General features: G+C 30.3%; 1 protein-coding gene across 1 annotated transcript; it reads left to right on the plus strand.

Moving 5' to 3' along the window:
• The first annotated feature begins 11,199 nt into the window (after nucleotides 1-11,199).
• On the plus strand, nucleotides 11,200-14,109 carry LOC132719006 (histone-lysine N-methyltransferase SETMAR-like). Its single transcript, XM_060702739.1, has 2 exons — nucleotides 11,200-12,175; nucleotides 14,051-14,109. The coding sequence occupies exons 1-2, from the start codon at nucleotides 11,200-11,202 to the stop codon at nucleotides 14,107-14,109; spliced, it is 1,035 nt and encodes a 344-aa protein (XP_060558722.1).
• The last annotated feature ends 4,624 nt before the right edge of the window (nucleotides 14,110-18,733 follow it).

An 18,733-nucleotide genomic window follows, 5' to 3' on the forward strand; every position in this document is an offset into this window, starting at 1 on the left:
AAATTAAACGCTTTATGCATAACCCAAGATAGTCAGAATGAATGATACATATTCTCTTATTCGCCTTTCCTAAAGAAAAGTTCATTGTTATTCTAAGTTGTGTTCTTCATTTATCTTCAATCTGTAAAAGTTGTTTTAAAAAGACATTTTAATGCATAATTTCTGCTCCCAACGGGCAGAAAAATTTACTCCAAGCGTTGCAAATTGCTTGTATAAAGTAACAAGAGCTGTCACAGGAGACGGCGAAGCTCGACTAATAAAATACTGGACGCAGTAAGGAAGACAAAACTATGAAAGAAAAATCAATTATGTATAATAGTTATTATGTATTAAGTTATAGTAAATAAATAACATTTGTTAACGTAAATTCTAACATCAAGGGGAATAATTCTAGAAATAGTCACGCTAGAGTTATGAACCTTGTCACACAACATGTGTATAATGATAAGAAATATATATTTGAAGTTTAAAGTAGATACCTTAAAAAGTAAAGAAGTTATAATATGTCTTAAAGAAAATCTTAAGCTCAAAGAGAATATTGCTTCAAGAGTTATGCACATTGTCACATAAAATGTAATAGATGATACGGAATAAGTATATGAAGATTGAGTTAGATACCTTTAAAACTAACAAAGTTATAGAAAAAAATAACATTTTTTTTGTTATAAAAATCTAAGTTTATGGGGAGATAACTTGCAATATTGGTGCTAGAGTTATGAACCTTGTCACATTACATGTGGATGATGGTAAGGTACATATATTTTAAGTTTGAGGTTGATCCCTTAAGAAATAAAGAAGTAACGGTAAAAAATAGTATTTTTTAAGGATTATTCTAAGTTCAAGGGGAGATAAATCTGAAAATATTGGTGCTACAGTTATGAACCTTGTCACATAAGATGGGAATGATGATTAGGTATATATATTTGAAGTATGAGGTTGATCCCTTAAGAAATAAAGAAGTTACTGTAAAAATAGTATTTTTTATTGTAAATTCTAAGTTCAAGGGGAGATTAATCTGAAAATATTGGTGCTAGAGTTATGAATCTTGTCACATAAGATGGGGATGATGATAAGGTACATATATTTGAAGTACGAGGTTGATCCCCTAAGAAGTAAAGAAGTTACAGTAAAAAATGTATTTATTAAGGAAAATTCTAAGTTCAAGGGGAGATAAATCTGAAAATGTTGGTGCTAGAGTTATGAACCTTGTCACATAAGATGTGGTTGATGAGAAGGAACATATATCTGAAGTTTGAAGTTGATACCTTAAGAAATGACAAAATTATAGTGAAAAATATTTTACTGCACCAAAACTTTAATCTGAAATCTGGACGTGGACGCGGACGCCGACACCGACGCCGGGGCGAGTAGGACAGTTCTCCATACACTTCGTATAGTCGAGCTAAAAATGAAAAACTATCAATGATTAATCAAGGTGTGAATTTTTTGCCATGACAAATTGTTAACAAAATTGGAGAACACAATTATATATACAATCAAATATTTTTAGACAGTTAACGTTGACTTGAATAGTTTAAACATAATATTTATTTCCCGAATATAGACATTTCAACATAATTCAATGTTCATACAAATCAAATCAAAGAAAAGGTCATAATCTTACAACAATTCTTCCCTTTTCATTTATCAAGAGCGTTGAGCTATAGATCAAGTAAGAGACCGGAATATAAATTTTAAACAAAGAAAAAAAAAAACACAAAGAAATAACTAAAAAATGTATTATTGCAAAAAAAACAACAACAAAAAACAACAAAAAACAACAGAATAACAACAACATTGTAATCAATCAACTACCCCAGAGACGAACGAAAAAAATAAGAAAAATAGTTTTATTAAAATAAAGATATTTATAAAATAATATGTTAATATTTTGACTTATAAAATACTTTATAACATGGCTTGCTTAAAAAAATTATGTGTACTTGTAACATTTGAACATATATATTTTGATTCAAAGTTTTGCGTTATTGAATTTGTTCTCAAATGGGTTCTTTAAACACAAAAATTCAAATCATTGTATCATTGTATCACAAGCACAAATGCATAAAGATATTTATCTTAAAAACATTTGATTTAGTTTTAGAGTTTTTGAAAAGATATTAATCTTATAAACTATTCAATTACTTTACAAGTTTTTCAATGTCAATATTGGCATCAGAATGATTTTTAGTCTGGCAAAATTATATCAAATGGTCTAATACATATAGTTTGTTAAGAATGGTCAAAACTTCAAACATGCAACCCAGTTTTGTCTGTGATTAATAAAGTTAAGAAAGCATTGCATTAAGATAAACATACAAAGTACTATAGTATAATTTCAACCATGCGTGAGGAGCGCTTCAAGTATATTTAAAAAAAACTTCTTTGAAAATAAAATAGTTACAGAGGAATCATAGGTTGATACGCTATTAAGTATATTGGCTTTTGCAGGTTATATTGCTTTATATTAACGGTTGTTTGGTAATATAGCCCGAGCCGATAGTAAAAAGGTGACATTTCTTCATAAATTGACAGCGGCTGTGCATATCAAACTATATATAAACGTCACGATTATCCAATGAAAAGCGACGTTACAAACATGCAGTATGATAAAGATCTCTATAAGAGGATGAAACCGTTCCCTTTTATATTGATCTCATTAAAGTTCATTGGCGGATTTCTCTTTTATTGTTCTCTATCAAGATTTTTTTGTATTCATTGCTAGTTCTGATTTACAGCCTTGCTACAATAGGTGCAAACCTCATGAGATGATTTGACATTGCTTGTCCTATTACATATTCTATTGAACAAGAACTTGTTGAATACAAATGACATTGGACATATAGTATTTGTATCATTTTTAGTGAATCGAAGTGAGTTTAAATGTTTTCTTGTCATACTATGTCATTTGTATTCAGACAGATAGTTCCCAAGGGTTAACAATATTTGTCTCCCTTGACAGAAGTGGTAATATGTTTTGAAGTCATAATTGAATATAAATAGTTGACAAAATACTAAAAGTTAACAGATAAGTTACTAAAGGTGAATTGCCATATTATTTCACACTGTTACTAATTAGAAATATTTTAAAGCACCAATATCAGAAACAGTTTCATCAATGTACATGAAAATAAAGGAATTGCGGGAGTTTTTTTATCTAACCTTATTACAATCAAAATAGTTATCAAGACTTATTAAGGTTTTTGATTGATTTCAAATTTGATATCTATACATGTATATAAAATCTTTCGAATTTGTCGTTAATCTAAGTCTACTAATTTGTTTGCTTAAAGTCACAATTTCTAACGTCAGAAAATATACTTAAATAATAAGTATTTACGTACCTTCACTCAAATTATTCTTACCATTATCTGATCATGACAATTATGACCTGACCATGCTGGATGAAAGAAATTATTAATAAATTGTCTTAAAAGCAATGGAACATGCAAGACATCATTGCTTTTCTTAAAAAGGCAGCATAATATTTTGTTTCTGAACAGTTAATTTTGATGACGAACGATATGCATGTGAGTAAACTATGCAATAATTCTTCCGAGAATCGGCCAAAAGAATATGGAAATAATATAATTTTACTGTAACTGTTGATACATTTTATACAACATTTCATAAGATATAATATATACTGTCAATTATACATCAATAAATTAAAGAGTTTTTTATATGATAATATATGACACATTAAAGTGTTGAAATATGTGCACTATTTACGAATAAGTAATTGAATATAGTCCTGGTCATAAATTACGTCATCAAACCAAATTACATTTTACGTGGTTAAATAATATCTAAAGAATTTAAAAAAAAAAGGAATCATGGACCGTAAATATTAAATATTTGCAACAATTTCGTTTAATTTTATTATTAAGATTAGATTATAAGTAATATTATTTTCAATAATATTTATTGTGCCGATTTAAAAGTTAAGATACGAGTATGCCCTGCACACTTCAAAGAGCTTAATAAGCATCTTAGTAATAAATAGTTCCTGAAATCTGTAGTCATAAAAGAATTTTACCCGTACAAACGTTTATTTAAAAGAATAAACAAAGTGTATAATTTAAAGAATTTGAATAGTTTAGTTTATACAAATTTATTATAGTTCGATTGTGGTAGAAGCTATAAGCGTATTAAACACTATCGAATCCATTCCCGCAACCAACCAGTACTAAGCAATACATGTAAATATTCTTGCTCACGGAAACAACGGCTTGCCTATGACAGGGTTTGAACAAGGCAATTGTTAATGAATGCTTTGCTATATCTTGTAAACCAAATTAAACACCTATAAATTAAGACCGGTTAATTGAATTCATGATAAGTTCATGTTATACACACCTTCGTTTTCAAGATGTATCACAATTTTTACATTAAGTTCTAAAATAACACATTCATTTGTTTAGAAAACAACATCATTTGTTATATTTCATAACGTGTTTGAAAAGGAATAATTATTTGTAATGAAAGCTAAAGTGCACATGTTAACTGATAAATCTCTCAGTTATATTTGTTCTTTTCGGCTACGACAACAAAATAATTGACCTTATGCAGTTCACAATAACCTAATCTCATCTAATCTCATTGTTATTCCCTGAAAATGATGTTTACGTTCTTATCTTCCGAAAATAGAAAATGTTCGAATTATAGACCATTGAAGCAAAGGAAACAAGCCATCCCTAATCACCTAACCTTTGCTGAATCACGAATGCATTATGCTACCAGTCGAAAGCGCGACTAATTATCGAGCAATCAGTTCCAAATAATGCTAGACGTTTTTCATTAATATGCGGTGCATATTTGTTTCTTTTATCTTTTCATATTTCAACTTGATTAAATATCACTACAGCGAAACGCAACTATGGAAAATGTCTGGTTACTATACAAATAAATTCTTAAAAATGAAATAAGGAAGAGCGAATACATTCCTCATCTTACAGAAGTAAGAGAAACAGTTAAATACTTTATCAATAGCCATGCATCTTAGGTTATGATATAACAATGCTGGTATGTTATAACAAATGTTTGCATCGCTTTTGCAGAGGAATACAATGTAATATTGTTTCTTATGTGGGATTGATAGATTGATATTCTATTGATAGAACCAGAATAATTACTTTCTCATCCTATAATTGGATCTATATTTTGCCCTGGCGAAGAAACTAATCCCTGAAAGAAATAGGACATTTATTAAATGACACAAATGATAAATGTTACATAATAACAAACATGGTATGTGCATTTATTACCAAATGAAAAAAGTGGGAGGTAAAAATCACAATAAATTTATCGTAAGGCTGTTATGCTGTTACGCATAACATTTATTTAGTAAAACAAATGCAACTCTCTCCATTCCATAATTGAAAAGGAAATCATTCAATTTACGATCTAGTTGTCAAATAATCTGCCGACAAAGATGTCTTATTACAAGCATTTAAGTAGAGTTTAACATATAAAATGTATCTTTAACGAGATAAAAATTTCTGTATAAAGTTACTTTGAATTAGGATAATCTTAATAATGATTGAAGTAAACATCGGTTAACGGAAATGTACACTTTCTCAATTATAGAAGTGTATAAGAAATACAGATTTGAAATTGGTTAATTTAAGAGTTTTTTTATTTCAACAGACATTTTAATGATATTATTCAGTATTATTATTCCATAACAATCTAAAGACAAATCTACATCATGAAACAGTGATTGTAACAGCGTTAACGCAAGTGGGATTGGCAAATTATATAATTGATTTACATAACTTTTTAAATTACAATACTATACAGATTCCCTCAAATATGCCAAAATATTAAGCCCACTAGTTTGTTTACGAAAAGATTGTTTTCTGACGTCTGAAAAGATACAGGTTACTCCCTTTTGTATTATTGACGACCGCTCACGTATATTATTCTTAGCATTAAAAGCTCACGTTTGTTGTGAATGAAAACCAAATCACATACCAACAATGTATCAAATAATAGGTTATCTCCATAAGCCACACCAGAAGCCTATAATTATGTAATACAATTGATAGCATATTTAGATTAGTTACGACTTTCTTTTACATATATCTCGCCAGGTCTGTTAAATAAGTTATAAAAAAATCTGATTCTATTTAGGAAATTCTTTGTAAAATGTTTCTTTTGATTTGTATTCTGTATTGATAGATGTCATGCATGCTAAGTGCACTGCTTTAATATTGGCAGTGATCAGATACATTTATTTGTTTAAACAGAATTTATTTAGTTCGATTGTGTAGGAAGGTTATATACACACTTTCGAATCAATTCCTTGAACAACTCAGTACTAAGCAATGACTGTAAAGTTTCTTGCTCAAGGAAACAACGACTTGCCACTGACAGGATTTGAACCCAAGCGGCTAGCGATCATTACATTATTATACGAGTATGGTCCGACACATTAACAACTCGACCATGCCGACATAAAAGGTACAATTATTATAATGAAATATCAATTTTATGCAATAAACATTCTGTCAATGATACATCAGTAGGAATTTAGATGGAAACCTTTTACTCTGCAGATTGTTAGATTGTTAATTAATAATTATTAAAGAACCGAATTATATATATTACTCACGATTAAGTGAGTGAGAGAATAGTCCTGGTTCAATTTACGTCATTAAACCTATTGCCCTCAGGTTTTTTCCAGGTAAAATGAGATCTAAGAAGTAATTTCTTTGGCATATGACGTAAGCGTTATATATGTAATAAGTAGTCTCTTTGATGTCATTATTTGACTTGGATTATTAATATTATTATTTCAATATAATTTATTGTGTAGATTTAAAAGGTATCGTTAATTTACAAGCATGTACTACACACTTCAAAGAGTTAAGATGAGCATCAAAAGGATAAAAAAAGATCCAGAAATCTGTATTCATAAAGGAATTTACTTGTACAAATATTTCAGAACAAAACAGTTTTTGTATCTTTTGTTGACTATATATTTTAGGGGAATGTGATGCTAGGGGCTTGAGGGATTTTGCACTTTTTCGTTATCCCTTATGTTCAGACTTGAATAAACCAAGCCTGCAGTTTTCATGTAATTTTGCTGTTGTTAATGTTTCCGAGGGGTCACATTTTTCCAGATATTTGTAGGCTCAAATCAAGACTGTCTAACTACATGTCATTCTCGCTTTCTCTGAATATCAATAATTTAACACGTAACTCTAAAAGCAACATATTCATTTATTCAGAATATGATATAATATCCTTACGTTATCTTTCATAACATGTTTATAAAGTAATAAATCATTAGCAATGAAAGCCAAAGTGCACGCATTTGCTTATAAATATTTTAGTTCATTTTGAACAATTTTGACGCCAACAAAATATTGAGTTAATGCAGTTCATAATTAACTTATCTAATCTTAGATAATAGTAGTTCCATGGAAATGATGTCTACGTCCTTATCTTCCGAAAATGGAAAAGGTTTCAAATTATACCATGAAAGTAAAGGAAACAAATCATCCAAACCTAACCTTTTCTAAAACATGAATACTAATGCTGATGTAAAGTAGGCGTTGAATTCATTTTATTAAGAATAAGTAATGACGGCTTTCCTGTTATCTAAAAAAATACGAAACTCGAGTCATCTTAAAAAGAATGTCCGGAAGATAAAAAGGGTAATTCTAAATCAGTGAAAAACTCTTCTATGAAGCAACATCATTCTGTTTATTTACCACGACCGTTTTCTATTTCGGGCAAATAAAAATTGAAGGCTATTTATATTCGTTCAGGATGAATATATAATGAGTGAAAAGAAATAAAACTCGGTCTCTCGAATACGCCTTTTTGGAGCATAATCTGAACTAAGCGTGACAGATAATTTAAATGATTTTTCTTATTTCTAACCTTAATGTCTCCTTTGCATCATCATTCTTATATTTCTGAATACGTGAAGTACGCTTTAAATTCCATAAGACATTATAATTGTGTTTAAGATCGACTTTTCTAAGATTATTTCAGCTATTGTACTCACTCCGGTGTCGGGGTCCGCTTCGCCGTCACACTTTTGTTAAGTTTTTGCGTGCAAGTTGGTATTTCAAAAACTACAGAAGGGGATGATTGAATGTTTAAACCCATGTTTTATCAATCAATGAATATTCATAATTGTACATAATTGTACAATGTACTTAATTGTACATTCTGCATTAAATTTCGACCAATTTTACCGAAATATGTGTCACTCATTCTCGTACTTTACAACCTAGAAAACAAAGTCATGCATTAGCATACCATTTGAATAAATGTAAGATCATCTTAAATATTTATAAATTACTTAATACCCTATTATTATTCAATCCTATTCGTCAATCTTGCTTGTCAAATTGAAAGAGATATAAATCTAATAAACTAATAAGAACTGCTACATAATTTTTCAAAAAAAAAAATCCACAATTTGGTGCATGTTTTTTTTAATTGGCAGATACAATGGAAAGGTATAAATGACCATATGTTCAATTAAAAAGGTTTGATGATTTTATTATTTCCAACAGAATGACGCATATTTGTGTAATACATTTAATAGGAACAATGCAATATGTCTGTGAGGCTCTTTTATATCTGACACATGGCTAACTCATTCAAAAATTGACATTAAATAACATTAACTGATATGATAAGCTCTGGTCTTTGCCAATGGGTTCATATTAATTGAATGTCTAGACACTTGAATTAAAAGTTAGGCATTGGATCTGTTTGTTGGTCTATTATACTACACGAAGACTATTTGATTTCTAACATTAATCCAATTAGAAATCATCTGTTTCTGGTTAATAGCGTTTTAAAGAGAGTGTACATAAATATTCGTCAAAAAAGAAACATTTATTATTATATAGAAGACGTTTGAAGTGTAAAACATAGAAGCGGAAATAATAATACCAGACAATAAAAACATTTAAAAATCATGTTGAAAATAATAGTTTTTGTGTAAACTATATTAATAATATACTTTTACGTTATTAATGTCAAAACAGCTGGTGCAATATTTGTTTTGTCTAACTTTCACGGATGAATGCTTGCACTGTAATTATACCTTTCCTACCAAGCAAATCATCTAAAAATATTGTTAACTTAAGAAATCAAAACATTGAAATGGCAGTTATAAAGCTTCTTCGTAATAACCTTCAGAACATTGATTTTTTGCAAATGTTTAGAACGCTTTTTTTCTAAGATTAGTGGTTGTCTCTCTCTTACAAGACAATTGAAATATCGCCACAGGGGATCTCTTAGAACAAGTGCATTTGCAACTGCACATTGGATGGTTGAATGTTTATAAGTTGCTACATTTCTTCTACAGTAACTGTTTGATTATAAATTCGTTGGCATTAACATAAAAATGGAAGTAGCGTTTCTTATCTATTATAGCAAATAAAGTTTTGAAGTAGATGAAAGTACATGTAACTCAGATTTAGACAAAAGCTTTAAATACGTTAATTACACAATGTCACAATGTCGATAAATTAGGGGCAGTGACATCTGTTATGTTTACCAATTAGTACAATTTGGCATTTGATATATTGTAATATTGAGTTGAGCACAAAAAAATGCTTTGTGCAATAAATGGGATCACTGATAATATGAGTAAGTATTTGTTAATGTTTCTTTTTTCTTGTAACTCGCTTTGTATATTTTGATAGCACCAATGCCTATGACGCAAGTCAAACGTCACGATTCCTCTAAAGGCCCTGCTCGGGGTTTGGGGCTTTTTTCTATCAAAAGATTGTTTCTGTTTAATCTAAAAAAACATCTAGTATGGTCTTATACATTACATATATTGTTAGGAATGGTCAAATTTCGAACATGCATTTTTGTTCTGTCTGTGTAATAAATGTAATAATCCACTCACGTAGGATTGACATTACAATTGTGAAATGACAATAATAGTATGAAAATATTATTTTCAACTGGAATGTGTAGCTTTAATCATATTTGAATGACTCGTTGCGGAGAAAAAATAGGTTGAGAAGTAGATTCTTATAGAAGAATGAAGCTGCTTCCTATTATATTTAAGTCAATGAAATTGATTTGCGGTTTTCATTTTATTTCTCATCAAGATTTTTGTGTTCATTACTTGTACTGATTGACGGTCGTGTAACAATCAGTACAAGCCTATTGAGATTATTTTACATTTCTTGTCCTGTTTTATATTCAATTGAACAACAACGTGCTAAATACAAATGACAAGCAATCTTTATCAACTCTGATGTAATGAAAGTCAGTACAAACATTTTTCATGAGGAACTAAGCCATTTGCATTTAAATGTAGTATAGATAGTTCTCGCTTTAACAATATTTGACCAAAGTGGCAAGCATTTTAGGTGCCAGATAAAATATGTAGAGAGTTGAATAAAAATATATAAAAAATATAACTAAGGTCAATGGTCAAAACATGTACACGTGAGCAAAAGTGTTATGATAGTACCGATATACAATTATTATAGAATATTTATCTCACCTTAAGCATATGATAATGATCCCGAAAATGAAATTCAGGCGAGATAAAACATATTTTGTGAAAAACATCAATCTTTTTGTCGTTATTTTAAACTAACACATTGTCCGACAGCATTTTTTTTAAGTGGGTTTAGTAAATAAACCAACGGATCCAAATATCACAAAGTTTATGTTTGCAAAGCTCATATTCTTATATATTAGCGTATAAGGTTTCTCCCGTATTCCAGGCTTTTGGAACGAGCATTTAAAGCGAGTTATACTGTAATCACTAAGTAAATTTTGGCAAAATAATACACTGAAAAGGCTCGAAAGGTGTATGAACATTTTTAATACGTTGATAATTAGAATAACTATACTCTTTATTGAAGAAGTTATCGAACAGACATACTGTCTTTAATCAGGAGCTTCTTTATGGTACATGTATGAGATGCAGTCACAAATTCTTTCAATTTCTAAATCTACGCGAAATGGTTTAAACATATCGAATTTTGCAATACAACATAACATACGAGGAGCATTCAATATTTAGTGACGGGCCTCATTTTTCTCTAAGTATATTTCGTGAATCACGTGCAAAGTTACATTATGTCACGCTTCAACTCTTTATCTTTCCAACGGTGTATCATACATGTATCCTAATTTACACACTATGTAAGAAATTTAGTGTTGAAAGTTGAATATTCGATCAACTGCGTATAAAAAATGGCTGGAAAAGATTCAGTAAATAATGTTGAAATTCGAGCTTACATCAAAGCGCGTATGACATTTGGGTTAAGTGGTGCAGCCATTCATAAAGAACTTTGTCGTATTTATGGACCATCTGTGGTTAGTGAAAGAACAGTTCAGAGATGGATTGTTAAGTTTAAAAGTGGAACGGAGTCACTAAACGATGCTAGTGGTAGGGGAAGAAAACACATAGTGGTCACCAAAAACAACATTAAAAAAGTGCAAGAACTCATAAACAAAGAAGCTCGATATACAGTTTCTGAAATAGCTAAGTATACTGGCATTTCAACGGGAAGTACATTTACGATTCTAAAGAAGCACCTCAAAGTTAAGAAGATTGCAGCCAGATGGATACCACATTTATTAACTGAAAAGCAAAAGCAAGAGCGTGTAAAATGTGCCAAGAAATTATTGAAGATGTTTCCCAACTATAACGATCGTAAATTTTCTAACATTGTAACTGGAGACGAAAGCTGGTTACACTTTTTTGAGCCCACACGGAAGGTAAATAATAAGATATGGGCCAGCAAACATACCCGTAGGCCCTGTGTAGCTAAAAGAATGACTAGCACAAAGAAGGTTATGTATGCCATGTTCTTTGGTATACATGGTGTAGTGACACAAGTTCCTATTCCAAAAGGTCGTATCGTTACTGCAAAGTTTTACAAACGAATAGTGTTAAACAAAGTTGACAAATATTATCGCAAACGTCGTCCAAATACTGGTATGAGAGGTTTGTATCTACTCCATGACAACGCTACTCCACACAAGGCAGACATTGTTAAGAAATTCTTGGAGAGCAAACGTGTAACTGTGCTTAATCACCCACCATACTCGCCAGATTTGGCACCCTGGGATTTCTTCCTGTTTCCAAGATTAAAGAAACACCTTCATGGTCGCCGTTACAGCACCAGAAATGGACTTGGTTCAGCATTACATCAGTTGTGTAGGGGTATACCTCAAGAAGACTATAAAAAAGCATTTCAAAATTGGATCAAACGTTTGAAACTTTGTATACTGTTCAAAGGAGATTACTTTAAAGGTTTAAAAAAAATAAAAATGGTAGTTGCTTTAAAAGTTTTCATTTTACTATAGCCCCGACACTAATTATTGAATACTCCTCGTATCACATAATTTAAACTAGCTACAAATGCAAAACTGATGTGTAAATGTATGCCCAGAAACAGAGTAGCTGGTCCATTAAATAATGAACCTTTTGATATAACTGTTTCGTAGTGGACATTATGCTACAAGTCGTAGGAGTAATCTTTTTCAAATAATGCCAGACATTTGATAAATATGCAGAACATGTTTGTTTTCTGTATCATCCTTTATTTACAATAACTTAATGAGTTACTATAAAAAGCATTGTATTTGAGAAAAATAAGGAAGAGTGACTTTCATGGAATACAACCCCTGCAATTTATACATTCAAGTAAATGTATTATATAATAATAAAAAATAAAGTAAAATAATAATTAATCAAATATAAGTAAGGACTCTACCAATACTTAATTATTTATTGTTGTGTTATACAAAGCTGGTATGTTTATATTGCTGTTTTGTATTTTTATTGTATTTTATTCAAACTAGTTTACTGATATAATAAATACTCTTTGTACCACTTTATTCCATTTTTGTTGTTGAAAATATTTCTACGGATTGAAATATTATTTTATCTTAAAATAAGTAACATGTAATTTTGTATTTTATTGAAATAAATATTTTGAATTGAAATAATAATTTAATTGTATTGTAGTAAAAACGTAATTTGATAATTTCATGATTCTAAGTAAAGATCGGTTAACGGAAATTTACTCTTATAAATCAATTAAACAAATATTATTATCTAAAAATGTATACTGTAGCAATAATATTTAAACAGATGAATTTAATTTTCATCGTCATTTAATTGCTGGTACATGTACAATGTATTACGTTTTGTCACTCTAAGCGAATTGCAAGATATACATATTATATCCACTTTTTGAATGATCATAGTTTTGGGACCTTTCTTGGGAAAATGTGACAGAGTTAAACATGCACAGTGCGGTAACTGGAGTGCAGATATTAGTTTCCCTCACAACAGAGCATGCCCCTTGATTGGCTTATTTTTCCTGGGGTTCACTTATTGTGACGGACGAGAAAGGGAAAGCGATAGACATATCATATTAAGATGCTGATTCATTGGTTACTTTTCCATGGACAACAGGGAATGTGTGACTATGATACAAAAGAGAAAGAACATCAAACACCCGGCAATCTGATTAATACTCTGGGACTACGCTCCCTCGTACAAACCAGATAGCCTCGGATTTCGATGCTCTTTCTATTACATGTTATAGTTATTGGAACAACGTAAACGCAAGTTGTACTGATAAGTTTTATAATTAGGTTTAGATTAGATTTTGAATAAGATTGCTATATACAGCAATTCAAATTTTTCAATAATCTAAGTCCATTGATTTGTTTATGAAAAGATACAATTTTGACGTCAAAAGAGATACAAGCTCATATCGGTTTTGGTTTATTGACGACCATTCACTTATAACATCGTTAGTGTTATAATCTATCATTTTTATGAATCATGTCTGCAATGTATCAGACAAAATGTTACCTCCATAAGACACACCAGCCCTGGTTTTAATTTACGTCGACAGACCTATTGCTCTTACATTTTTCCTGATTTCATATGGTCTAAGGAATTAAAATAAGAGTAATGTCTTTGGGATATGTCGGAAGCATTATATATTATGTCTATTCTCTTTGATGTCATACTTTTACTTGGTTTATTAATATAATTATTTCAATATTATTTATTATATAGAATTAAAAGGTAACGTTAATTTACAAGCATGCGCTACACACTTCAAAGAGTTAAGATGAGAATCAAAGGAACATATCGTAAAAAATGTATTCATCATGGAATTTACTCGTACAAATGTTTAAAAACAAAACAGTTATTTTTGTGTCTTTTGTTTACTATTATTTAGGGGGAATATTTAAAGATGTTTAGGGAATGCTTGAATGTGTCCTGTAGTCCACCAAAGTCAAGGCAGGTTATTTGAATTCTTTGTGATTTTATGTCATTCTCGCTTTCGTTGGCAAGGTATCAATAATCTAACATGCTATATTAAAAACAAAGCATTCGTTTTTTCAGAAAATGATACAAAATACTTTTGTCATCTTTTATAACATGTTTATAAAGTAATAAATCATTTGCAATGAAAGTCATAGTGCACATCTTTGCTAATAAATCTTTCTGTTACTTTTGAACAATTTTGAGGGCAAGAAAATATTGAGTTAATGCAACTCATAATAACATGTATTTTATCTCATTATAATTCCACGAAAATGATGTCTACGTTCTTATCTTCCGAAAAAAAAATTATTATACCATGAAAGCAAAGAAAACAAGACACCCCTAATCTAACATTTTCTAAAACATGAATGCAAATGTTGTTTTGAAATAGGCGTTGAATCCATTTTGAGGCCCACGTGAAAGATTGGGTAACCGAATGTGTAGACTCGTAACGTACTTACTTACTTATTTTTATTGCAAATACATGTATAAGTAATGACATTTTCCTGTTATCTCACAAAATACGAAACTCGAGTAATCTTGACGAGAAGGTGTGGAAGATAAAGGGTAATTCCAAATCAAAGTGAATTATTTAATCTAGCAACATCATGTGTTTATTTATCACGGCCGTTTTCTTTTTCGGGCATTTAAAAGGTTATTTATATTCGTTCAGGCTTAATATCTAGAAACTAAAAAGAAATAAAACTCAGTCTCCTGAAGACGCCTTTGGAACATAATCTAAAATAAATTTGACAAATAATGTAAATGGTTTTTCATATTTCTAACCTTATGTCTCCTTTGCAACATTATTCTTATATTTCTGAAAACGTGAAGTAGATTTGAATTAATACACGCTTTATATTCCATAAGAAAGAAATTATAATTGTGTTTAAGATCGGCTTTACCAAGAATATCTTAGCTATTGTACTCACCCCGGCGTCGGGGTCGGCTTCGCCGACACACTTTTGTTAAGTCTGTGCGTGCAAGTTGGTATTTCAAAAACTACAGAAGGAGATGATGGAATTTTTACACCCTTGTTTTTGTCATTATGTGACATGATGAACACATGTCCGATAACTTTAAATTTCTTTTTTACAGAGTAAGGTCCCGATTCTTACTGACAAGCACATGCAGTCTTACGGACAGCTCTTGTTGAAATAACAATGTTTTCTGAGGTACTTATACCTTTTGATGATTTATATCAATCAATATATATATTCATAATTGTACTTAATTTTATATTCTGCATAAAAATTCAGCCAAATTTAGCGAAATATGTGTCACTCATTCTCGAACTTAACAACCTAGAAAACAAATCCATGTATTAGCATACCATTTGATTAATGTAATAGAATCCTTTAGATATTTATAAATTACTTAATGCCATGACCATGTCCGACCTATTATTATTCTGCAAGCAAATGTAGACTTCTTATTTTTATTGACATAATTATTGCATAAAATATATTAACTCAAAGATTAAAATAGAGAGAGAAAAAAGCAGACATTTATGTATTGACACGTTTTACTTAATCTCATAAATGCTTTTAGGTATTGTAGACAAAAAAAATAAACTAACACGTCAGAACTAGATTTTGTAACATTAACAGAAAAATGTACGTAACAATCTTGTTTGTCTAATTAAAAGAGATATATTCTAATAAACTAATAAGAACTGCTACATAAGTTTACAAAAAATCCAATTGATGCAAGATTTCTTTTGTCTTTTTCAATTGGCAGAAATGACCATATGTTCAATTAGGAAGGTTTGATGATTTAATTATTTACAACAGAATGACGCATATTTGTGTAATACTTTTAATAGGCACACTGCAATATGGCTGTGAGGTTCTTTTATGTTTAACACATGGCTCACCAATTCAAAAACTAACATTAAATAACATTAACTGATATGATAAGCTCTGGTCTTTGCCAATGGGTTCATATTAATTGAATGTCTAGACATTTGCATGAACAGTTAAGCCAGTGGGTCTGTTTGTGGGTCTCGTGATCTACACGGAGACTATTTGATTTCTCACATTAATCCAATTAGAAATCATCTGTTTCTGGTTATATGAATATCAAGTGTGCAGGAGGGTGTAAATAAATATCCGTGAAAGCAGCAATACCACTATTTATTATATAGAAGAAGTTATAAGTGTTAAACGTTTTCATTATATTGAAGAAGATGTAAGTGTAAAACGTAGATGCATAATACGAGACAATAAAGAGATTTAAAAATCGTTTTGAAAATAATCGTCTGTGTACATATTTGTGTACAAAGTAATAGAAATATACTTTATGGGGTATTCCAAGCAAAACGGCTGGTGCAATATTTGTTTAAACTTTCACTAGTGTATGCCTAAACTGTAATTATAAATTTCCTACATTTCAAATCGTCTTAAAATAATGTTAAGCTACGTTATGAAGATATTCAAATGTCAGTCATCTAAAACAACTGTATTTATTGAATTTGCCATTCTTTAGAACGTTTTTTCTAAGATTAGTGGTTGTCTCTCTCCTACAAGACAAATATCCCCACAGGAGATCTCTTAAAACAAATGCAGTTGCAGCTGCACATCCGGATATTTAAAGATTTAAGAGTTGCTAGCTTTCCTCTACTGTTTATTCTACATGTATAACGTCGCTGGCATTTACTGAATAAATAAAAATAGCGTTTGATAATTGTAATAGCAAGCACATAAAAGTAACGCTGATTCATTTTAAGTTAATTACGTGCTTTTGAAATTTTCTCTTCAAGCCTTATTTATTATGTTTAATTGGTAGCATATAAAGTGTACCAAGCTATTTAGTTTTAAAATAAATATATAGATTTGATAATTCTCATCAAAATATTCTGCAAAGCATAATTAATTTTGCCCAAACCTGTAACAGAAATAATAGAGACCTTCTACAATTTGTCCTCAAAGATCGATCGCTATGTCGGCTGATTAGATTAGATAACGTGAGATCCGTCATATTTTCCGGAGGGTAAAGTCTGATATCTTGTATTGCAATAAATTTGAAAAACAAAAACACCAAAGAAAAAAAACAACAACACACACAACAACAAAAAAAATATTAACTAAAACTAACAATGTGAATGACTTTACTATCCTAACAAATTAAAAATTACAATACTTATCAATTTATTAATATCCGTTCCTTGTTTAATGAACATTCCTTAACAATTCAATGAAAATCTATGTAAACATTTTTAGATAAAATTTCTAATATTTCTATTATAAATATAATTAAAAACATCTTCTCAACTTATCAAGAATACGGACCAACGTACAACGATCCTGTAGCGGCGCATTTTTATACGGGCACACAGTCAGTGATTTTTCGATTATGGGGCTAGAAAACTATTCGGGACTGACCAATACCGGAAGACAATAGAAAATTTGTGGAAAAATAAGTTAAGAACATATAGACCATATGGAGTAAATACTTCAGAAATAACATCGGTCTTAGCGGTGTTTATCGGCTATTTAACACCAGTTTGGAGTTTTGATGCGTATGAATTGACCACGAAGGCCGTAGGCTTGAGTGGTTATTTCTTTTCGCATCAAAACGACAGCAGACGACACACGGCACCTAACTCCACGGCGGGCGTTGCTCAGTGACGCTATGTTTCTTCCCTTGTTTTCTCTGATTATACAATGTATGTGTATGTATAATAAATGCTACGGAAGAATGCCGAAAGGCCGAAAGCTAAGGCATATTCAAATAAGTGTTTTAAATTAATGTTTAGATATATATTTCCCACTTTCATTAACGTGACAGAACAAGCTAAAATATATATTCATTTGCGAATTAATATGTTAAATAGCACCCAGCCTCTGTTTTGATGATCAAACTACCAACTACCAAAAACATAAAATTAATATAGTAATAAGACAAAAATTGAATAAAAACAAAATTAATAAATAAAGATTGATGAATGGATGGATGGATGGATGGATGGATGAATGAATGAATGAATGAATGAATGAATGAATGAATGAATGAATGAATGAATGAATGAATGAATGAATGAATGAAAAAAAAACCTTTTATTCAAGCAGTTCCATTTCATGTTCCATTCCCGCTATTTTGCGTTCGGAAAGTATTGTCGTAAAATCAGGAGATAAGGATCTCGATATTTCGTCTTTTCTTTGCTCTGTTTGCGTAAAAATGAGTAGACAAAAAGTAAGAGATACTGATTCCCCAGAGACATAATTTTTCATTTCTCGGTTCTTATCGTGGATAATTTGTCAGACAATACCACGTCGTATTTTCACTAATAATCATTCATTGAATTACCCATCTTAGTAATGTGAAAGTATTGGTGTTGTGACTACATTGGGTATTAGATAAGTGAACTCAAATCGAATTTTGAAAGCCATAAATTACTAATTACAATAGAAAATAGCACATTGAAGT

This window comes from Ruditapes philippinarum, unplaced genomic scaffold, assembly GCF_026571515.1.
Source record: "Ruditapes philippinarum isolate M1 unplaced genomic scaffold, ASM2657151v2 ctg3817_1_1_1_1, whole genome shotgun sequence".
Taxonomy (NCBI): Eukaryota; Metazoa; Mollusca; class Bivalvia; order Venerida; family Veneridae; genus Ruditapes; species Ruditapes philippinarum.